We start from the raw sequence: 24,972 nt of genomic DNA on the forward strand, positions 1-24,972 counted from the left end.
TGCGGAGAGGTGGAAATGGCTATGTGGTATGTCGGATGCCATCAGGTGGTCGAGGGACATCTACATAGAACACATTGGTAATACCAGGAGGGATGAGCTGGAGTGCCAATGAGAAGAGCCGTCAGGAAAGTAACTCAAATACTTTCCTGATGGACTGTTTTTTCCTCTAAATGGACAACCAATCCTAAATTCTCAATTACTGAGGGACAGTATTCACTCATTGATATATTTTGCTTTCCGTCACCAACTCTGTGTATAACTTTTTTCATGAGTAACCTACCCGAATGCATGGATGCTAGATATCTGAACTGTATACTTAAATTCATTCACCTAAATTTGGGTTATTGCTGTTTATGCACTATATGCATCTTATGACTTTAAAAACAAATGTTGCATTTGTGGATAATCTAAGCACTATACCCAGATGTACAGACACTCTTTTCTCAACTTATGTATTATATACTTTTTTTTAATCATTAGCTTTAATAAAAATTTTATTTCAGCAATGTTTGGGCACCTGAACCTGCCTGCTTCTTCAGGACAGAATCACAAACTAGCCATGGCCTTTCACAAAGACACTGGGGAACATACTGAGCATATCCAGTGCAGGTTAACTAATGTCAGCCAGAGCAGGAAAGACTCACAATCAAGGCACCTCTCCCTGAACAACAGCTCCATAATAGGAGTGTCGAAATATACCCCAATTTTTGCTCCCCGCAGCTAATTTCAGAACTTTGTATGTTTTTTTTTAAACAAAAAAACTTCTTGTCTCATTATTTAACAATGGAAAAAATTTCTCACCAATTAACTTTTAAAATGCAAAACTACTATGATTTTATTATGTAAATACAAGTTGTAGTTGCTTCTCTCTCTCTTTTCAACTACATGTGGCACTGAAATGACAAAGTTGTTCTGCCTTTTGAGGTTCACTCACACCAGTCAAACAAAAGTGTGATACAGTGAAAAAGTTCACACCTACTTGATGATAGCTTCATGGGAGCGATAGTTCTCACACAGCAAGATCCTGCATGGAAACTCTGCAGGGTAGTGCTCATAGAGCCGATCAAGTAATGAAACATGAAGATTTCTCTCCCTGGCAAATTCGCTGTAGACAAAAGGACTGAGCTGTAATAGACACACACATACAGAGAAAATTTAACTAAATATGCAGACTTAGATTTTCATACTCCTAAAAGAAAAATTCTACATCAACTGAAGGATGGCCTGTAAACAACTAAATCATACAAAGCTGCTTCAGTAGTATTAAGAAAACATATGTCCATGACTTGGTTTGGGGCTAGTTACAATAACTGCATAGAAACACACCTTTCTGCTGCAAAAGTGACACAAGTACGTATGATCTTAGCTGACCAGCAGAATATTTTGTTACTATGTAAAGATGAAAGGAAGAAAAAAGCTTGTTTACATGCGTGTGTCAAAACACCTTTGTCTATGTTTCGCTTACATAGTTTGCAGACGTCACTGACAATCGCAAACAATGGAAGGTGGTACGCACCTTGCAGAATACTATTTTGCAATTCTCTAGTACCTTTAATTTGAGGATCTCTTCAAGATTTATAAAATTATTATAAGTTATTGTACTCACTGGGAGAACTGGGAATAGAACTCAAGATGCCCTGGTTACCAGTATGCTTCCCTAATGCCTACACCACACTTACACGGCTTTAGCGGTGACTCACATCATTTGCTGTAGCAGGAAAAGGCATAACCCAGGATTTCAATTTAGAAAGGTAAGGAAATACGGAACTGATTTTAAAACATTGTTTAGACATGCCTGGAAATGTTAAGCCTACATATATATTCTGCTATGTTAATGATTTGAGATGCTGTATTTATTTTTTCAGTGTCAGCTCACTTTTAACTTTAGAAAGGCAAATGTTGCACACTGAGGTGAGATCACTATTTTTTAAAAAATATGAAAACAGCCAAACTATTTTACTTGGAAAAACAGCTTTTTACAGAGGAAGAGGAGGATAGAATAGAGGCAGAAATGTGGCCTAACGGTTGGGGCACTAGACTGGGACTCCGGACACCTGGATTCAATTCCTGGCTCAGTCACTGCTTTGCTGGGTGATGTTGGGAAAGTCTCTTCCTTCCCTCTATCTCTGTTTCCCTATCTTTCAGATGGGAATAATGATAATGACCTCCTTTGTAAAACGTTTTGAGATCTATGGATGAACAGCACTATATAAGAGCTAGGGATTATTATTAGAACAATAAATGCCCCCCTGGCCCTGTACCAGGTCTGTAGGTCCTGCAGTCTCAACAGGGGTATTTATGCAAGGACTAGAGGAGCCATAAGCATATGACATTACATCTTTTGTAGTGGTGCACAAGAAGGGGCTGCATCCTCACTACTAAACCAACAAAGCAAATGCGGCTGACCCTATTCTAAGCTCACTCCCTTTTGCCTACAGGCAGCAGAATGGCATGCCATCATCAGTTTTTGAGACTCCCACAATTTCTAAGCACAGCATGGTGACACAAGGGCAGAAACATAATGGTATTTTCAATTTCAATTCATCTAATAGAATATTCACTGATGGTTTAGATCCTCTTCCTGATGTTGTTGTCATTAATAAAAAAGCATTGCCTAAATCATAACATGTGATATCTGTTTTCCTTCACCTCTTTTAGAGACTGTGTGGGCTAGTGGTCAGAGCACAGAATGAGAAGGAATTCTGATCCTGGTTCTGCCACTGACTCAATGGGTAGCCTTAGGCAAGTTACCTTACCTCGTCGTGCCTCACCTTCCCACGTATAATATGGGGTGATCATACTTATCTGCCCACCTCATTAAACTGAAACACTATGTAACTTTTAAACTTATATAGTTTATAAAAGAAAGAACTGTCCCAGTAGTTTCAGCATTAGCCTAGGACTTGGCTGAGCTGGGTTCAAACCCCTGTTCTTCCACAGACTTACCTGTGTGACCCTAAGCAACTCACTTAGCCTCTCTGTGCTTCTGTTCCCCATCTATAAAATACAGCCCTTCCCTATCTCACAGAGGTGTTGTGAAGATAAATACATTAAAGATTGTGAGGCACTCTACTACTACAGTAATGGGGCCAGATAAGTACCTTAAATAGATGGATAAACTTAATACATTTTCTGAGGGAAATATAATATAAACCAAGCTCGATATGAAAAAGTCCTGAGGCTCTTACTTGCATATGGTCTCCAGCCAAGACGATTCTTGTGTTTTTATTAGCTAATGCTAGAGGCATGATCGTCTCACACTCCATGGCCTGCGCAGCTTCATCTAATAGAATATGCGTAAAAAACCCTATAGAATAAAGAGAGACATCAGCAAATATATGAAATTGCAGATACAAAAAAAAAACAGTGATGACAATAGGATAAACTACTGAGAGCATTACATTCTGATATTCACCAGTGGAAACTATCCACACAGTCATATGCAAATGAATGTCTACTAACTGCTAAAAACCATCCAAACAATAGCACAGCATATCAGATGGACAACAGTGGCCAACTGATTCAGAAAATTATTTTAACTTTTGCTTGAGAGAACACCTTTTCCCCCTGCCATAGTTGACAACAGTGGAGATAGTCAATCTGGAGCTTCCTTGATATAAACAAGAGGAGACCGCTGGCAGGATGTTCTCCAAATAGGTTTCTCGACTCTGGAATTTGCTTCCCTTCTGGGTCTGACAGAGCCCAGATTTGTTAACCTTCCAGACACACTGCCAAGTCCATCTATTCTTGCAGGCATTTAGACCTTGATCAAGCACTTCAGCCCATGATGGACTTTAAACATGTGTGTAGTCCCATTGACTTTAGTGGCTCTATAAATGTTCTTAAATTTATACACACACCAAAGTGCTTTGCTGGAATGGGACACTAGGGAAAGTGGGAGTTTACGAGGGGAGGAACTGGAGGGCGAAAGAATTTAAATAATACTGGGCCTGATCTTGGGACAAGAACCTGTCAACCCTCAAAGTAATAACTGGAAATTCTTATGTAATTAATATAATTAGTATATAATCTGTAGATCAGGCTACGCAGTCTATTCACTGGAAAATTCATAATTGGAAAAAACTGATGAACTAAAGCTTTGAACACAAAATTTTACATTTGTAATTGTGTTTCTTAAATGTATTGATGCTCTAGATAGGTAAAAGAGAAATATAAATATATATTTACATTTTTGAGAAATGCGTATATATATTTCTTAAAGATTTAAAATGGTGTCAGAGAACAATTTCAGTACAACGGAGTAAGATTTATTATATGTAAAAAAAAAAATCTAACAATCATTCTTTGAATTAATATAAAATAATGAACAGGTATTGATTATCGAGTAATAAATTATTCAATGCTTTATGACAAAAACTAAGAAAGTGAGCATTGAACCCCCTGTAACAACTTTATATGTGTATCAGCATGAATATACGCAGCCCTTTACCAAATAAATAAGGAAAGAACTTTTGTCTCAAAGAGATCACATTCAAATTCTAAAATCTTGGAAAAAATGTATAATGATTTAGAATTTAACCTTATCCATAGCAGCGTGTCCAGCCATAAGGAATTAATCTTAAAAATATCTTTAAAGAGATTAGACATTCTCTAAATGTCAGATGAAATTTATTTGTGGATCAAGGAAAGTGATGGGCACTAAGCAGCCTTTGCCCCAGTGAATTAGTCTAGGTTACTTCAAATCAAATAATCTAGAAATAACAAATTAATCTCTTTTTAATGTAATGGTGTGTGCGCGCGTGCATGTGTACGTGCATGAGAGGGGAGGGGAAGGGGGAGGTCAGGGAGTCTCCACAGCTAAACAATCCACAAAAAGTACAGAATAATCTGTGGGTGTTTTGAAAAATAAATTATCTGATAAAGATATGAAAATATGTACTGTATGTGAAAAAGCAAGATACCACCACTAACAGCATCCCAAAGGCCTTGATTCTACAAAGCACTTAACATGTGCTTAAGTCCATCCCTCTTCAGCAAAGTGTTTTGCTGGATCAGGGCCTGGAGAAAGCATGGTAGAAATGGTCAAATAGTTTCCATTGAAACAAAGTTTGACAAAGAGATAAATAAAATATTCAGTATCCCCATCTCTCCCATGCTGAATCAGTTCTAAATAATGGACAACGCTGGTTTGTTTGTTTTTTCATTAAAGTTTGATTTTTTTTAAAGGATCCCCATTTTTTAAATAAACAAAGTTCAGAATGAGGCTAATCTGAATACCAACAAATTTAGATTGTAACATTTAACACTTCTGTAACATTCACTAATTAAAAAGATTCATATTTTCCTTCTTGTCTCTGGATCCAAAAGGGAAAACCAAAAAGAATATTGAGAGGGTTCATTTATGGCAAGGATGGGGAAAGATGTAAGAGCCACTTTGACTGGCACTGAAAAATACTGAACAAGACTATTTCTCAAAAGTATTTTAAAGATATTTCTTGTCTGAAATCTTCTCACCAGGTTCAAGATCCAGTTGACATAGATACTGTGAAGTATTCAAAGTAACAACTACAACTCGTTGTCTAAGAATATCTTCTTTCTGTGGCATCTGAAAGGTGGAATGTGTGCTTGAAATCAAACAGTATTGATGCACAACTGGGTGGACAGTCTTTACCCAGCGATTTCTGAAATATACCCTAGAAAAGAAGAGAGGGGCTCATTTTCTATAGGACTTAAACACAAAGACAGCTTAACATTTCATAAGCTACGATTCTGTTTTCTATTACATAAAACCAGCTCTTTTGGAAGTTAAATCTTGCCACAGTGTAGAACCGTAGCATCTGAGAATTAATGGGCTGAGCCCATTATATTAATACATGTACACAGCTATTGGACTCAGTTCAACAGTGACTCGTGTAACAACTATAAGAATACTGATGTTAATGAAACAGTAAGGCTAAGTATCTATGCATACACTGTACGGATAACTACCTGCTCTTAAGTAGTTGAAATCCAATTCAGATAGTTAGCCTCTGAGCTTTAAGAAGCCTGGTTTGACTGTCATGTTTAACTTTTATTCTATTAAAACTCAATTCATTGATACTTTGGGAGTATTTCATATACTGAAAAACAACGAGGAGTCCGGTGGCACCTTAAAGACTAACAGATGTATTTCGGCATGCTCCATGCATCTGAAGAAGTGGGTTTTTTACCCCTTATGCCCAAATAAATCTGTTAGTCTTTAAGGTGCCATCAGACTCCTCATTGTTTTTGTGAATACAGACTGACACAGCTACCCCTCTGATACTTGGTTTCATATACTGAAATACCACTTTGGATCCTAATCCTGCAACTGGCAGAGCATATGGCAGTAGTCCACTCTTGTGGTCAATTACAGCTTCAGGGCCTTAAAAAGTATGTGAAGGGATATTGCTCAAATCCTACCCTTCCTTTTACACTTATTGAATGTCTTGTAAACTCTAAGAATCAAACAGAAATTCTGTTAATTATTTTATTGTGAGGGGCCATAATAAAGATATACTATATGCAAGGAGGAGATAAAATGGGGGGGGGGGGGGTGAGGGGAGAAATTCTAGTACCAGAAGTCAGGATTTTCCTTGACTAAACTTTAGTAATCTGGACGTTGTCATCAAAGGCATGGAAGAGAAATGTCATCTTAAAACACATAAATAAGTTAATTTTAATGGGACATACCTTGTTATTTCAATAGAGAGCCTGCTTAAAAACTGATGGTATGATATGACCCAGTTTGTGAAAAGGAATGGAAGAAAAAAAAAAAGGGCAGGGGAGAGGGACTTGGGCCATGATCCAGCAAAGCGCTTTAGCGTAAGTAATCCCACTGATATCAAAGGAGCTGTGCCAAATCGCACCAACTAAGGATCTGGCCCAAGATGTCTAAATCAGCATATAGGCATTCAAAAAACAGGGATTTATGCACCTAAGTACCAACATGATTGAAAGATGTGGGATTTGGACATCCTAGGTACGAACTCATGTTTGAAAACTGCGCTCACAATATCTACAAAGATCCTATTCAATTACGCTCCATCTAACAAGACAAAAACAATTACTCAGGCTATTCTAAATTTGGTTTATGAAAACAAAGGTGATAATGTCCTTATGGGCCAATGAGCACAAAATGAAATGCAAAGAGATGCAAATGCATTCATAGATTCATAGATACTAAGGTCAGAAGGGACCACCATTATGATCATCTAGTCTGACCTCCTGCACAACGCAGGCCACAGAATTTCACCCACCCACTCCTGCGAAAAACCTCTCACCTATGTCTGAGCTATTGAAGTCCTCAAATTGTGGTTTAAAGACTTCAAGGAGCAGAGAATCCTCTAGCAAGTGACCCATGCCCCATGCTACAGAGGAAGGTGTTGCATTACTCTGAATGACTTAGTTATTCATCAAAGGGTAAAACTTGAAATTGACATTAAGTTACAAAACAGAAACACATTTAAGCTAGAAGTCAATGCAGAAGGAAGTGATTTAAACTCCTGACTTACTCCAGTGAATATAGAAAAAAAACATTCTAATGATATAAATATGTAGTTATCACCAGCTTTCAAGCTGATAATTTCAACTGCTATTTCATACCTCAGTATAACAAGACATGTGGGAATACAGAACAAGGGACTGAGAGTAAGAGCCTAGATTCTATTCCTAGATGTGCCACTGACCTCTTGAGTGAAATTAGGCCATTCACTCAATCTCTCTGATTCAGTTTCCCTGTCTGTTAAATGGGGATAATCCTTACCTATCACTTCGTAGAGGTATTTGTGAGGATTACTGAGTTTCATATGAGTTTATGTTTGTAAAGCACTTTGAGAATCTTGGCTGAAAGGTGCTATTGAAATGCAAAATATATGGTCATTAGATATTATTATACCACGCACTGCCTTTTATTACAAAAATTTAACTTTGCGTGACTCAGGTTGGCTGACAGCATCTCAAAAAGTATCTCTGCTCAACAATTAAGTTCTCTTATTTTGTTATGAGATTAAAAAGGGTAGCCTAGAGCAATTATTCACCACTGGCAGAAAAGGATCATAGAATCTCAGAAAAATATGGTTTTAAGGGACCTCGAAGATCATATAATGCATTCCCCCTTGTCCCCCCACCAAGGAAGTACTAAGTATACCTAGACCATCCCTGACAGGTGTTTGTCTAACCCATTCTTAAAAACCTCCAGTGATGAAGATTTCACAATCTCCTTTGGTAACCACTTCCGGCACTTAAGCATCCTTCACAGTTAGGTGCATCCGATGAAGTGAGCTGTAGCTCACGAAAGCTTATGCTCAAATAAATTGGTTAGTCTCTAAGGTGCCACAAGTACTCCTTTTCTTCACAGTTAGAAAATTCTTCCCAATATTTAACCTAATTTTGGTACAGACTACGTCAATTACTTCTTGTCCTACATTCAGTGGACAAGGAGAACAATTGATTGCAGCCCTTTACATATTTGAAGACTGTTACTAGGTTCACCCCCAGTCTTTTCCCCACAATAAACATGCCAAGTTTTTTTAACCTTTCCTCATAGGTCAGGTTTTCTAAACATTTCATCATTTTTGGTGCTGTCCTCTAGACTCTCTCCAATTTGTGCACACCTTTCTCAAAGCATGGCACCCCAAAATGCAACAAAATACTCCACCAGAGGCCTCAACAGTACCAAGCAGAGCAGGACAATTATCTTCTGTGTTTTACACATGGCACTCCTGTTAATACACCCCAGAATATATTAGCCTTTTTCACAAGTCCATCACATCGTTGACTCATATTCAATTTGTGATCCACTAGAACTCTCGGATCCTTTTCCACAGTAATACTGCCTAGCAAATTATTCCCCACTTTGTATTTGCACATTTGACTATTCCTTCCTAAGCGTTGTACTTTGCCCTTGTCTTTATGGAATTTCATCTTGTTGATTTCAGACCAATTCTCAAATTTATAAGATCATTTTGAATTCTAATCCTGTCATCGAAAGTGTTTGCAATCCCTCTCGGCCTGGTGTTGTCCACAAAATGTATAAGCATACTCTCTGCCCCATTCTCAAAATTATTTATGAAAATATTGAATAATGCCAGACACAGGACAGACCACTGCAGGACCCCACTAGACACGTCCTTCAGTGTGACAGCAAATCATTAATAACTACTCTATGAGTTTGAAACCAGTTGTGCACCCACCTTGCAGTAAATACCTGACAGATGTGAAAAACTGGGAAATGTCATGATATAAACCAATATTAATACTTTGCGACACTTTGAACATAGTGACTTTTTTTCGATGCAATTTGTGTCTTCAAAATCTGCTCCTGTAATTTCTTTGACTTTAAGGGCAGAAGGACCCACTATGATTATCTATTGTCTGACATGAATAACAAATGCCAGAGAATTTCACCCAGTAATTCCTGCATCAAGCCCACAACTTCTGGTTAAGCTAGAGTATACATTTTTGATTCCATGAATTTGAATACTTGCACTTGTAAGTATCTGACTGCAGGTGCTATCAGGCAGTTACAAGTGCAGGTACTCAAATTTGTGCCTGCAATTTATTTTGCTTGAGCAAAGTTACAAGTGCAAATAATATGGGTGTAAATTGTGGCCATGGAAAGGGAGGTTTGAACTCAGCCAGCTGAGAATTTAGGCAGCAATATCAAGCATATTATGTCAAGAACCCAAACAAAACACCTAAATTAAGAGGAAATTCAAATCTGAACATTGTGGCTCAGGCTGACCTATCTTTGCACAGAACTAGAATACACCGCACGCAGTGAAAACCATAGGAAATACATGGTGAAACTGAAAAAAGAATGGAAAATGTACACAGCAATCTCTGTCAAGCAACTAGTACTTTGTAAAAGAAAACCTGCAAAATCTCACAGCAGAAATCCATCCCTTTTCAGATTATGGCACTGTACATGTTGCGGTACTTTCTAATACCATTTTAAAAAGCATTTCGGGTACAACCTGCAATTACAATGAAATCCATTTAAGTTATTTTTCTAATCCGATACAAGTATGTTCCAAAAAATGCATTTACTTTTGTTGAGGTCTACACTGATAAAAAGTGTAGAGAGTGGATCAAATTCTCTGCTAGTCTAACTCTCTCCATTTGCTTCAGAGTTACACCCGCAGAGAATTTGGCCCAATATGTCTGTTCAATGTTCACCTGCTTATTTTCTTCTGTTCCTCCACATTATACTGTTGTGGCTGAATTTCTATCAAATTGTTTGAGTGAGCAGGGCCAACAGTCTAACTGTAAAGTAACTAACTTCCACGTGTGATTAAAATTCAAGTCCATCTCCATGCTTATGAGCTGTGTTGGGAATGCTCCTAAGTCACCTAGGGTAAATTTTCAAAAGCACCTGAGCGAATGAGCCAGGAATGGGGCCTTAGGCCTCAAGAAACGAACCTCTGGGACAAGCGGAAGGGAAACTCATTTCAACTCAAAAAGAAAAGGAGTACTTGTGGCAATTGGTTAGTCTCTAAGGTGCCACAAGTACTCCTTTTCTTTTTGCGAATACAGACTAACACGGCTGCTACTCTGAAACCTGTCATTTCAACTCAGGCTCTAGAAAGGAGGATCCTCTCAGCTTTTCTACCTAGAAAGGGTAAATGAGCACTGCTTTGGAGCATCCAAAGTCAACCTCCTTTCTGAACCAGGGAACATGAACATCTCTCCCCATTTCTTGGTAAGGTCGTCAGAATTCTCTCTCCTCTCCTCCCCCCACCTTCTCCCACCCCCCGCTTCAGGACATGGTCCAGAGGACTCCACTTGAAGGAACTCCGGTTCTCATTCTCCAGAATTGGAGTCAGCTTTTTCTCATTTGAAATCCCTCAGATACAAGGCAGCTGGGAAGACTAAAAGTCTCATCTGAGGCCACCGTTAAAATTAAAAATCTAGGAAGTCCAAGGAATCAAAGAGAGAAACTTGAAAAGCAACTGATTTCTCCCTTATTTCTTCAAAATCACCGCTAAATAAAAAGGTGAATTATTAAATCTGAGCAGGAATGCTCACACTAAAAAAGCAGAAAAAAAATTTCCTCTGGAAAAGTCTGAAGCCAAGAGAAAAAAACCCAACACCTTTGGCACATATAACCAGCTACACCCGTTTCAGGTGGTATGGAACAAGAGCCCGAGTGAAGTTAAAGTAGATTCACAGTTGCCTTTTCACTCCTCCTTTGAGGTTAGGATGAGATCTCAGTGGGAATTTCCAGAAAAAGGTAAGTAACTAAAGAGGCAGATTTTCACATTTTATGAGAGCCAAGAACCCAAAATTTCCATGTCCCAAAAACAGTGTCCGAAAAGCTGATGTACAGGTAATTTCTCTGGCTACAGGCATGATTATTCCCTCTGAGAAGGACATTTTTCCCTGAAAGGGATTCGATTAAAAGAAAGATAAAGAGCTCCCTGAGAATAGATTCTGACTGGCTGGCAGCTGTCCTGTAAGCTGCTCTCTGTGCTACATGTTTTGGTAGCATTTCTATGGCATGGTGCAATGGCTTTAAGTCCATCAGCACCATCAAGCATATCAATTTCGGCTCTCTAGTGAAAGATGTTGTCTTAGCTCTGCTTTTATGCCCAATGCTTCCACAAATATCATGCATTCTTCTGCCACAGCCATGGGCCCCAGATCTGCAGCTAGGTTATACTCACCAGTTGTATCCTTGGAATGCTGGTGATTATTCTAAGTTTCTACATGCTTCATAATTCTCTGGTTCAAATGCTATTCAAATAAACCTTGGAAAAGGTAGTGCCTGATAATATTGGCATATCAAAAATGCTTTCTTCTGGTTACTAAAAGGATATTCAAGCAATCATGCAGCTCAAAGCAGTCCTTTTGGACCCAGCATCGGCAGAAGCATAGCCCCAGAGATTCCAACTATAAGCCTAAAAAGTACTGGAACAAAGGCAGCAGGGGAAAGTCATCCAGCTCTTCTGCTGTGTCTGCCTGCCCTCAAAGCCTCTGTACGACAAGCTAAGGCCTTTGGTTGGATATAGGCACGTGGGGAACTACCTGTCAATTTCTTCCTGTACTGGCAAGCCTCCACAAAGAGATTAGCAAGTCCTGGAAGCAGTTCAGCATGGATGCCTCCTGGAAGTGACATGACAAAACATTCTTCATCCAATCTCTGCTGTCCAAAACCCCACAAAGAAAACACTAGTCATGCAAGAATTCTGTCACCTTCTTACTCTGGGGGCCAGAAAGTCTGTACAATACCAGAAACATTCTCAAGGGTATCCTATGTATTTTTTTTTTTTATCATCCACTAGAGGACAAGGGAGTCAAAGCATTATTAAACCTAATGCAGCTCAATGCCAGCATAAGAAAAACTAAAAAAAAAAAACGAACTGCAGATGGAAACATCTGTTTCAGCCTTTGCTGCAATACACCTGGGAGATTTCCTAATCTCAATAGATCTGGCTGTCATTTCACATCCCTACCACAGAGTGCTGCTGCTTTTTCATGTCCCCTTCACATAGGAGGATCTCTAATTTAAATCCTAGTCACTCCCCATCAACCCCTCTGCTGCTCTTTGGTTTAGTGACTACCCTAAAAGCCCATGCACATCTAGCCCTGTGAGAAGATATGCTGATTCACACCAGATGTTCCTGCCACTGCCTCATCTGGAGACAATGAGGAGGAGCCCCAAACATGGGAGGGCCCCTCCTGCCCATCTGGCTCCGGCCCCAAATCGGAGTCCGCCTCGGTACCAGCCATGGTACCTGCCGCAGTACCTTCCATGGTACTTATTGTAGCCATGATGCCAGGCACGGTGCCACTGGGTATGGTGCCAGTCCTGCTGTTGGTGCTGGCGCCAGCCCATCTGTTGGTGCTGGCCCTGTTGTCAGTGCTGGGCGCAGTACCAATTGTGGCACTAGCAGTGGTAGCGGTGGCTGATGCTTGGGAGAGATCTCTGGCCCTAGACGCAGTTCTTCTCTCAGAAGCGACCGAAAAGGAGCGTGCCGAGGCGGACCACTGGGACTGGTGGTAAGCCCACGGGGTCCAGAAGGGCCACTGAGTCGGCATCTGAGATGGTACTTGCCATTGTGGTGGCCACGGTACCGGGGAGAAAGTTTGAGTCATCCCTACTGTCTGGGAGTGCCAGCGGCTACGGTGCCAACTTCTCCGGGGACACCAATGAGTCCGTGTCCGATTTGTACTCCAATGAGTCCGCGCACGGAGACCATGGTGGCACCATGCCTGTCGGTGCTGGGGCAATGGAGACCATTGCCGAGACATAGCCTGCTTGCCTGTGGACTGCACCGGTGGCCTCTGTGTCGTCTGGGGCCTCGGGGCCAGGGCAGTGGCACTGTGATCGGGAGAGTGCGGACCTGTCAGAGATATCAGGTCCCGCGCCGCCTCATAAGTTTTGGGTGTGGAAGGGAGGCCCAAATCTTCCACCTGGGTCTCCTCTGGTGGAACCGGACTCAACAGTCCTTCCCATGGGCCTGGGGTTGACGGTGCCAGCTGTTGAGCTGGGGGGGAGGTGCGGTCTTGCATCAGTCACCCTACCCTTGGGTGCTTCCCATTTCCTTGCATGGGAAAGGGAGAGCCCTCTATCAGTCTTCCTGTGCTTCTTCTTTGGGACAGGAGACTGTAAGTGGTGCCAAGATTGAGACTGCCGTGCTCGGTGCTGGGGAGTGCCAGTGCCGAGGGTCTCTGACTCCAGAGTCCTTCCTCGGCACCTCCCGGACTGAAGCCGGCGCGTTGCACACCGATGCTGAGGAGCCCAGTGCTGTGTCCATGGGATTCGACTCAGACTGAGGGCGGAGAGCTGTTTCCATTAGCAGTAACTTTAATCTGTGATCCCTCTCTTTCTTCGTGTGGGGCGAAAACTCCTACAGATCTTACATCTGTCTGTTTGATGGGTCTCCCCCAAGCACTTTAGATAAGCTGAGCGTGGGTCACCCTTGGGCATGGGCTTCTGCCAAACCTCACATGGCTTAAACCCCTGGGTCTGAGGCATGCCCCAGGCCTGGGAGAGGGACGGGGAAACGGGGGAGGGAAACACCCCTCAGTACCTCAAGTCCAAATATCTAACTAACTATAACACCTTTTTAAAAACTATCTGTAACTATTTACTAAAAACTACACTAGAGGATCGCTCGTTGAACACGAGAGACTAAACGCTCCGATGACCGTCACTGGCGGTAAGAAGGAACTGGAGAGGTGGCGGGTCGGCGGGGCACTATATGCGGCGCCATGAAGGCGCAACTCCAGGGGTCTCCAGAGCAGACCCGACAGATGCTGCTAGGGGAAAAACCTTCCAGTACACACCCCTGATTGGATATGAGCAAGCACTCAAAGAAGAAATCTAATTATAGAATAAACCACCCGTTTTGGGATGTGACTACCCTGTTTTTTTGGCATTCTCAGCTGTGTCCCACATCAGGCATGGCCACATCAGCTACCTCTTCTCAACTGTCTCATTCATGGGAGGAATGAACAGCCATGAATAATGTTTTTAATCTTTCACTGGCGGTGGTTACACTCACTGACTGGTCAAATGAAAAAGTTTAGATTTTTTTAAATTAATACTTTACAGCTTTGGAAAAATTCTGTTGATGGCTTGCCAAGCAAGCAAACCCAACAGTGTTCACATCACAAGTGTGAAAGCACTGAAGCTGCCCTCTGTCTCTGAAGATTAGAGAAGAGACTATATGGAATAAAGGAAATTAGCAGATGAGTAAATTTCCATTAGTGACCCCTTAAGCCTACGCTCCACCAATGCCAAAAATCTTCAGAAAAAGCACGTCCAACCCTCCACAGCTGAACGGATGGACACAAATGATATCTGAGAGAAGAGAGAGGAAAAGAAATTCTCTGAGCTCCAGCAGGGGATTGAAGGATCTACTGCAGGTCAGAGCAGGTTCAACCATAATGCACAATCTGTTTCTATTTAAAATATCGTGTTATTCAGTTTTCTCTCATTCTCACATATAATTACATCCGAATTCCTTCACATTCCTATAGATCCCTCCTACAGAGGCTTTCTGAATATATCATTAAACAGTATTTCCCTAACCATATTATTTTCTCATCTCTTTCCTCCACAGCTTCCGAAATCAACATCTCCTACCTCCATGTGCCCTACCTACAACATCTCCCTGCCTCCATATCACATTGAAAAAACCTATTTATTCCTTACTTTAAAGGTGTAACAAAGAGTGAAAAATTGGCATGGAATGGGATTATTACAGCACTCATTTTGTACTGAAAACTATACTTAAAGTTATGCTGACATTTCCAATATAAACTCTTGCTATCACCTCATAATTTCCTGAAAAAAATTCCATCCTGAGTTACAATTTCCCATGCTTGGTCTCAGCTCTTTATGTTTTTGTCTTTGTAACTGTGACAGTACAAAGCAAAACCAGTAGAGGGATGAGTTCTTTCATTTTTTTTCCATTTAAACAATTGGGAAATTAAAGGCAGATTTGTATAGTGTAAAACTCAAGCTACAATTTTTAACACTCAAACATCAGGAAGGAAAAACAAAACTTAGCCTCCCATAGTCATCTTAACTCACCTACCCTACACATAAGGAATATTCCAGCTCATTAGTTATTTTTAAAATATGTATTTTATACAAGGGGCTAATGTACAATGGGCACAATTCTGACCTCAGATACACACATTCAGCTCCAAATGACTGAGGCTACATCTTAGCTATGAAGTTAATGTAAGTTATCTACACTCCAGTTAACTCCTCTTGAGTAAGACTAGCTTGAGTGAGAGCAGCCACACTCCAATATAAGACTTGAGCCGCAAAGAGTGACTGTGTTAGCAGCTAATGAGTTGTGTTCGGATGAGCTGTAGTCTATCCCACTAATGGGCCACTACCTCAAGTTAAAAGCACCAGACTCAAAGCAAAGGTTTTGTGGGGGGGGACTCAAGTTATAACTTGAGTTAATTCTGCAGTGAAGTTGCGTGAATAAAACTGGCCCCCTACATATCTAACATTGGTGAGCTAAGGTTATTAAGATAGCCTCAACTTCTGCACCTCCTAACATTTCAGTGTTTAAGGCAGAAATCAGTGGGACTCCACACAAGTGCAAGGGTCTAGTCTAGCAGTTCCCAGTGTAAACTTAATATTACATTAATGTAAAGTGATGTATTTAATATAAAATTGTATTCACTGTAAAATTAATCTGAAATCTCCTGTATATTAATCAGTGAGAACGTTTAATATCCATTTAACATGCAGAGCTAAAGGTATCTCCAGGGAAGAGAATGCTAATGGGTGTTGCATGTTGTTTAGCATGATTTTTTTGTTTTAGCTTGCTAATGTTCTTCTGATTGCTTATAACCAATTATGCAAATGACCTGTTCTCTAACACAGTCGATGTTTGTTTTAATTCAGATTCTAAGAATTGCTCTGAAGGATTTATTTTTATAAATTTTATATCTCCTGAAGCCTTGCACTCTGGGGACCCTATACCGATGGGGGTCTTTGGACACTACCACAATACAAACAAACAAACAAAGTAAGTAAGAAATAACAATAATAATAATATAGTGTGCAATAAAAGTTTTCATTGCACTCCTTTGGGGTGATCTACATAATATCTTAAGCTTCGCTATACATCAATAATAAAGCTATCTCCAATCATCCTTTTTAGCATATCACACTATCATGTATTTACTATATTTTTGCTTTGAAGGTGCTTAAATAAACAAATCATTATTTTATTAGAGACCGTATTTGAATTTAAAGCAGAGTATTCAAAACTTAAAAAATTCTACAACTTCAAGCACTGCACCATTGATAGAGTAATTTATTCACTTTATAGATAACCTAAACCACAAAATATATGCATACAAAAATTATGCAAGTGTCACTGCTTAGCAAATATTAAGTCATCTTTCCCTTGAAAATAAATGTTACTGTCATCCCAACTAATCTACACAACCATTCTTAGTAAAGATAATATTTAGCTATATTTCATCACTTGTATAGTAAATAAAAGAAAACCTAAAGCAAACTGTTCAGTCATCTATAAACACATCAATCACTATAAGTACCATTTCCTGCCTTGACACTTAACTGCTCCACTTGATATTTTCCTAGAATATAGAAAAAGGCTTATGGCACTACTTAAACTAATGGCAATGATTTTAATTGGAAACTTTCATCCTGACAGACAGAATTAAAGAAGCAAGCAAAGGACTAAGTCTTCTTTACTCTAATTAGAGTAGCTACGAAAACACAAAATGTACTGCTGGTAGGGCAATTATCTTAACGACTGAAGAACAGCCTTTCCTATCCAGACTGCTCAACAAAACACCTCATGAACAATAATATCAAAGACACCTGACAGATCCAATATACTCGGCACAGACACCTGACCTTTCTCAATGCTAGAATGGGATCATCCACCAAAGAAATAAAATGCTTTCTTTGTGCCATGCCAAGCTCTAAAAACAGATGAAAGAAACTCAAAGAAATATGACGAGTCAAAGCTAAAGTTGTCTCATCAAAAATGTCTCAATAACCTTCCCCAAAAAAAGCAAATATTCAAAACTGGGCAGTAACTGACAAGAATATTAATATCAAGTGATAGCTTCTTAGTACGGTCATAACCACTGTGGGCTTAACTGCTGGCACCTTGCCCTCCTGAAAGTAAGCATTAATCAACCCCTTCACTGATGGACGCAAAACCTCTGCATAGGGTTTCCACAGAAAGGCAACAGTCCATCTCAGACGCTATAGCCCAGAATTCTTTTGCCACACCAGAAATCCAGGTGAAATCCCACTGTTAATGGTGAATATGTCTCCTCCTGTTTCAACACTATTCAGCTATTAAACTGTCAGAGATTGACTTCATAATCTGTAATAACTGTCTAAGAATACAATCATTTAACTCAGAGAGTCATATCAATTATTAAAAATCAATCTGTCATCTCTAGCTATCAGATGTGAACAACACACTGCATACTAGACTAGTTCAGGTAATTGGATAACAAAACACTAATTTACTGTGCAACAAAAGCCACTGGTACTATATACAAATTACCAAACTATCGTTTGATGTTCCTCTGAACAGAGAAATCTTTTTCATCACCAACAATTTCAGACTACAGCAATAACTAATAATAATATCAAGCACTTAACACTTTTCATCAGTAGATCTCAAAGCACTTTACAAAGGAAGTAAGTACCATCATCTCCATTTTATACATGGAGAAATGGCACGGAAGTGAAAAGACTTGCCCAATGTCATCAAGCAGTCTCGTGGCAGAGTTAGAAATAGAAACCTGGCTTCCTGAGTACCAGTCCAATGCTCTGTCCACTAAGACAATTTATTTTTCACAATACCCACTTCCCCAAGCAGAAATTAAATATAAAAACATGCATGTGTAATATATTTAGACCATTGGGATTTGTCCAGTTTTCTACAGAGACCAAGAGATTAAATAAATTAAAATAAAACATACTTTGCAATGTAGATGGAACCTGAATGCCACTGGTGTGTAAGTGCAAATGACAACTTTAGGGAGCCGATCAGCATTACTATTTTTAGCACTTATGCACTGACTTTGACAGGCAGTTAGTCTGCAAGTACTGAAGCCTATTACAACTCTTAACACCACATGCCACATACCTGAAGGCCAAACAACAAAAAAATGCATTTATCTTTTGAGCTATAGAAGCTCACTCATGGCATAAAAGCCTTGAAAAAATATCAGAGTAGGTAGTCTTTTGATTTCTTACAAAGCACAACAGCTGAATGGGGTCCTTATGTCTGTATGGGTCAAGCAAGATGCATGTTCTTCTACGTAAGTAGTAAACTTATCAGTATCCAAACTGAAAATTAAACCATTCACAATGGCCTGTATGTATAAAGTCTCGCATCAGAACATTCCATGTGTATTGCAGGCAATTTCCTGTCCACCAGGATGAATTCCACTGAATAACACTGAACTCCTGTTAAAATAGATACTGCTGAGGAATGAGTGGAATTTTAAGGCTACAGGACTGAATAGCAGCCTGATAGCAAGATAATTCCAGGGGAAAGTCCACAATCACTTATGATGTTCCAGTTTTGGCTTCTGCTATGATCAGAGATTTCACAATCTGGGTTCTTAAATATCCAACTGTGTAGTGAATGTGACCCAGAAAACATGCTTCTCATAGATAAGGACAATAACTTTAGTGATACGACTAATTTGGTTTTATTTTGGGAGTCTGGCATAGCTATCACTTTCATTCCAGTGCAACTACCAATGCTGTAACGCCCCTTCTATTTAATTATGCTGATTTTCACAATTAGCTGCTTAACAACCTACAGTACTTTTTAAAAGCAAATGTTTTTAAAGAAGTTAAGAAATGTATAAAAGCCCCCAAAAAAGGAAAATCTGTGCTCCTTTCATTTTTTAAAAAGTGGGAAATTACCATAGGAGGAAAATTATTACTTATATAATCTCACTTACAATCTACAGCAACACTTTCTGAAGTAATCAAAACCCAGTGCCAATTATATTCAAATTAAAACATTTAATGACTTTTTATAAAAGATAATATTTGAATTGCAGTTGAAAGAAAATAAAACTGCCTTCTTGAAAGAATCGTGTATTAACTTTACCGTGAAAAAATATAATTTTTTTTAACCAACTGACATATATTTTTGAGAGTCAGACTGCAAAGTTGAATGGGAGCCCTGTGCCCAGAAAGAGGCCAAAATTTGGCTCCTTTAGCATAAACAGAATTTTTTACAACTCACACAGCACTCTTTTACAATGTTAAATCACATATTCTCCCCCCATTTCATTGACTACATCTGGTCATTGAAAAGAGGGAGAATATTTCCTTCCATCCCCCACTAACAACAACAGTAGAAGATGCATATAATACCTTTCATCCCGAAGTGCTTTACAAAGTGCATTTTAAGACATTCCTAAGGTGGAGTCGCCTCTGAGGTAGGTTTAAAAAACCCCACAATAAATATGTGCATCTGCCTTTATTTAGACTCCCTGGGCCAGATTCTCAACTTGTGTAAATTGTCATAACTGAAATGATGTCAACAGAGCTATGACAATGTACACTAGCTGTGGATCTGGCAGCCTCTGCGCAACCCTACTGACTTCAATGAGGTTGCACAGCTTAGAAGTTACATAGTAGCATTTTACCTTACATTAAGTTGCAAGTTAATATGGTGTATTCACATCTTGATGCTCAGAGAATCATGCACATAAATTCCCACACTTTTAGATGAAAATACACCACACTGGCAGTATATTATACAGCATGATCACTTAGCAAAATCTTCCAAAAGACTTTCCTCTGCCGATAACTGAATTCCTCTTCATTGTCTTATTGTAAATTTAAATCCTCTTCCCCTAATTTTTCCTTAGCTAATTCCCCCAAGACACCCATGTCAAGCACATTTATTCACATATACAAATTACTTCAATCTGCCCTTTTAGAAGAGGCCAAACTAAATTCACATGATTCTCTAAATATACAGCTTCTATGACATCAAGAGATTGTTTCAAAAAGCCATGTGGGTCGCCCCACTTTCCAAATTACCATGGTAAAGGTGTGCCAAAATCTTTTTCAAAGTACAATCCAATTAATCTCCATTTTATTTCATCATAGTAGCTTTTAGAGGAGCATATCAAAAGTTTGCTCAGCTAGGAAAGACACATTTATCAATAGAAATAATAAAAGCTTAAAAAAGGATGTCTTTATTTAACATATGAAACAAAATCACATTGACAATATGCTTCACTTTCCATTTTATCCATATTCCTCTTAAACAGACGGCGCTGTTTAAAGCACTGCTGTTACACGCCAATGTGCTTTTAAGTGTTAACAGTTCTTTAAACTTTTTTTTACAGACACCTTTTCTTAAGAATAGTATTTTATAGAGACATAATAAACCTTAAAGAATACCTGAGAGGTCTCGCCTGGGGATTGCCTGCTTCTACATATGGATGTAAATAATCCTTTATGTAGAGATCAGCAGCACTATTAGAATGGGTGCAAATGAGAATCCTGCTGGAATAAATGGTGCAAATAAAAAAGCAATGAAGAAACAGAAAACAATTCAAAGCAGTAGAATACAAAAAAAAGGGAACAGTGGCCATCTTCCTACACATTTCCCTCAATGAAACAAGTCACTGACCTAGCCCAAGTTTATAATTCAGTGATGCCCCTTAACTCACTTTTTCAGATAGGAAAAGATTTAAACTTTAAATACAACTTTTAAAAAGTATTTTGTGATTATTAATCTAACCTATATCTTAAATAAAACACAGCCTTTATTATCTGACACACCCCACAGCTTTCCACATCATGGCATTTATTCTACATTATGCCAATTGTATTGTTTGTTTTTTTTAATGGGAGAATATATTTTAAGACTATAATATTACTTTCTTAATATCTATTCAAAACAACGACGGATGGGGGGGGGGTTTTGTTTTTTTTTTAGATGGATGGAAATTCTGTACTGCTAACTTTCACTTGCATTTAAGTAAAAAAAGAGGCATTTCATTTCTAATAAACTATGTTGCTCTCTCTCTCTCTCATGTCCCAGCTCACCTAGTATCCTGCTGTTGGAGTATGTGCTTGACTGCCTGAGCCAGAGTGAACGTTTTGCCTGTCCCATAGGGACCGATGATAAGAACAGGAGGCAGTTGTATCGAAAGTGGAGTAGTGATAGCCAGAACAGCCTCTTTCTGCTTTGCATTTAGTCGAGGGTCCAACTGCTCATCCCATTGTCTGTACAAAGAAAGCAAGATTGTTTGTACAAGCAGCAGCAATCTAAAGTCAATTAGAAATAAAGCAGTATCGCATATAAAAAAGACAAATTAAAAATACTACATGTTATCAACTGTATCATTTTGAGGCAGTTTTTAACAAAATCAAATGGTATTCCAACAACTAAACCACCACATGCTGTTATCACAAAGCTCTGTTAAAGTTCATGATAAATCAGTAAATTACTCAAAAGCAGACTAACCATTGCATGACTTACATTGGCTAAACTGATCATAATTAACCTCTGGAGTATACATTTTGGATACAGTGTGCACTTTACCATCACAAAGACAATATAATTAAACGGACACACAACCTACATCTTCTATTGTCATTAATCAGCCAAACAATACTTATTAATCATGTTTTCAGTAGAATTATGGATGGTGTCAATTTAAACAAGTCACTATTATGTATGATCAAATACAGACATTCAAGATTGGTACAGCTGAACTAAGAAGAACTGCAAAAAATAACTCAGAGAACTTACAGCTACCCAGTTAATTGAAGGCTTTTCTTCACTTTCGTTCTTTACCATAAGAAAAATGCATCTGAAGTCTAAAAAAAAAGTACTGGTACTATAACTGGGTTAAGGGTATCAGCATTTAAACAGGAAGTTACTTTAGGAAAGTTCCAATGAACGTAAGAGGCTAAGGATTTCTATATGCAGTTTTTAATATTCTCACTGACAGATTTAAAAGTAGGTATACATAGTAAGAAGCACCTGTCACTGTTGCACATATGGCCATACTTTTGTAATGTGATCTGTCTTGCTACTTACATTATAATTCTTCTGGGCCTGGAAAACGTGTGTTGGATAGTGGCATGGGGTAAAACCAAAAGGGAACTGACTGAATTCCTAACTCATAAGACTGCTCTGAACAACTAGATGACTGAAGAACCTAAGAACTAGCGGAAAGATGATAGGATGTAAAAAATAGAAGAAAAACTATAGGCAAAGACTTCTTGAGTCAGTCAAGAAAAGATAACAGGCCAGATCCTATGGTGTAAATTGTCATAACTCCACTGACTTCAGTTGAGCGGCAATTATTTACACAAGTGGAGCATCGGCCCCCCAGAGCATGTCAGAAAAATTCTGCACTAGAAAGATAAAGATATTGGGCCAAAGTCACCTCTGACATGACTCTACTAACTTATATAAAAATTAGGCCGAAGTAATTAAATCCTCCCTGAATAAAGATCCATAACGCTTTGCCCACAGAAATCAAAGAAGTCTGATAAAAATGTGGTCTACTTAACAAAATTACACCAACAACAAAAAGTGTTTTATAATGACATAAATGGATAAGATTATACGGGATTATTTAGAATGAAAGAAAAAATAAGGTCTTTCAACTGTAACTTTATATTTGGTTAAAAAACAGGAAAAACCTGGAAAAACCCAATTAACTGTAAGAAAATAAGAAAAAACAATAAAAATGTTTCAAAATAAAGCGAGTCTTAATGACCATATCACAGATAAACGAAAAGTTCCAGCATTACACTTACAAATATATGATCAATGCAGTAGGCGAAAGCTTGCTATGTAACACGTATATAAAAATGGCTTACCCACCATACAAAACTATTTTCTCATATGTTATAAATACTGATATCACAAGTATGCTCTGATTTATGCTATCAAAGTGTGCTGGCCTGGTATCCAAAAACAGAGCCATTTTCTTTCTGCTTCGTGTATCTTCACCAACAATAAATAGTCAGAAATCAGACGGAAAATGGTATGATTTGCTATTTTACAGCACTTCCTGAAACCTTAACAATATTTCAAGAATAGTATCTTACAAACTGTATTAACAATTCAGTATTCAAGTCTCTCTTTAGACTGAATGCAAAAACTTTGAGCTGGATTACAGTCTCCATTAAGTGGCACACAGCATAGCATATCTTGAAATTTTCCTACTATACAAGTGCAACAGCAGGGATTTTTCTTCTTAATTGTAAGTGGCAACACACAATATGCCCTCAAAATTCAAATCTGGTCCCATTGTTTCATTCCCTGACCATCTCACGTTAGCTTTAGAGCCAATGTACCACAGAGATACAGGGAGAGATTTTTAAAGGCACAAGTGGCAGTTGAGCACCGAATTCCTACTGACTGAGAAATGGGTGCATACATACCATGTATGTCTTTGAAAATGTCTTCCAATGTCAGAAACAATAAAAGTGTTCAGTGTGGAGGAAAGAAGCCAAAAACCAAGTGTCAACATGATTGTGTGTGAATTCATATGAACACTCTTCCCACTCTGGAATAATTATTTTTTTCAAAAAAAATATTTCTATGAGGTACTCAAAACCTTCAATTTTGATGACTTTTTTTGCTTAATTTGCAAAAAAAATCATGGGCTGTTATCTCTGGTAAATCAATGTTTAGTCAAAAAGTCCATTTAATAGCCTTCTTGAGACCCATGCTGCTTCACATCACTTCTAATTAATGTCACACTTTATCCTTCAGCTACTCTGGTTTTAGAGTTTACAAAATTTAATCTCTGAGATAGAGGACAAAAAATTTAATATCGTTTTAAGTGAGAGACCGTTCAGAAGCCCTGAGTCAGGAGCTGTGCTGTATTAGAATCATAAGTTTGGAATTATTATCAGTCAGGTCACTCTGTTGCTGATAATGATCTTTATAACAAAATGAAACAAATATACATTCTGAATGAAATATTTTATTACTATGTCCTGAACATAATTTACATTGTGCTGCAATAGATACTGTTTTACTGGTAGAACTAATTTATATAGTGCTTGATGACAGACAGCTGCCTGACATCAATAATGTTTCCACTATTTACTTATAGCAAATTTGTTAAATGTAATCAAATCATGTGCATATACTAGCAATCTAAAGACTAACTTAAGAGCAGTACAGTGATTTAGTTTCTGTTACAGACAGTACAATGATTCTTAAAAAAAAATATGGAAAATGTAAAATTTTACCTTAATTACATTTCTGCCTTTTCTCTCTCCTCTTCTCCCACATCCAGGCTTGTTGCTAAATCCTTTCTATTCTTTATGGGCCTGATCCAAAGCTCAGTGAAGTCAGTGGAAAGATTCCCTTGACTTTAGTAGGCTTTGTAGCAGGCTCTCTCCAAAATCCATCCCTTTCTATCTCTAAAACTAAAGCCTTGGTCTCTGTACCAATCATCACCAGGCAGCACGGCTCATGGCCGGATTTACCAGTGAACACAGGG

The 24,972-nt window shown here is 38.7% G+C and overlaps 1 protein-coding gene across 4 annotated transcripts in view; it reads right to left on the bottom strand.

Moving 5' to 3' along the window:
• HELZ (helicase with zinc finger) overlaps positions 1-24,972 on the bottom strand; it is a 150,688-nt gene that overhangs the window by 61,300 nt on the left and 64,416 nt on the right. For 3 of the 4 annotated variants that reach the window (XM_074970575.1, XM_074970578.1, XM_074970579.1), the window contains 5 exons: positions 21,542-21,721; positions 20,891-20,995; positions 5,476-5,654; positions 3,189-3,307; positions 980-1,125 (listed from right to left, as the gene is read on the bottom strand). In XM_074970575.1, coding sequence (XP_074826676.1) covers positions 980-1,125; positions 3,189-3,307; positions 5,476-5,654; positions 20,891-20,995; positions 21,542-21,721 — 729 coding nt within the window. The remainder of the gene's footprint in view (positions 1-979; positions 1,126-3,188; positions 3,308-5,475; positions 5,655-20,890; positions 20,996-21,541; positions 21,722-24,972) is intronic. The other variant, XM_074970577.1, reaches the window with a different exon arrangement.

The sequence above is a fragment of the Natator depressus genome, chromosome 14 (genome assembly GCF_965152275.1).
Source record: "Natator depressus isolate rNatDep1 chromosome 14, rNatDep2.hap1, whole genome shotgun sequence".
Lineage (NCBI taxonomy): Eukaryota > Metazoa > Chordata > Testudines > Cheloniidae > Natator > Natator depressus.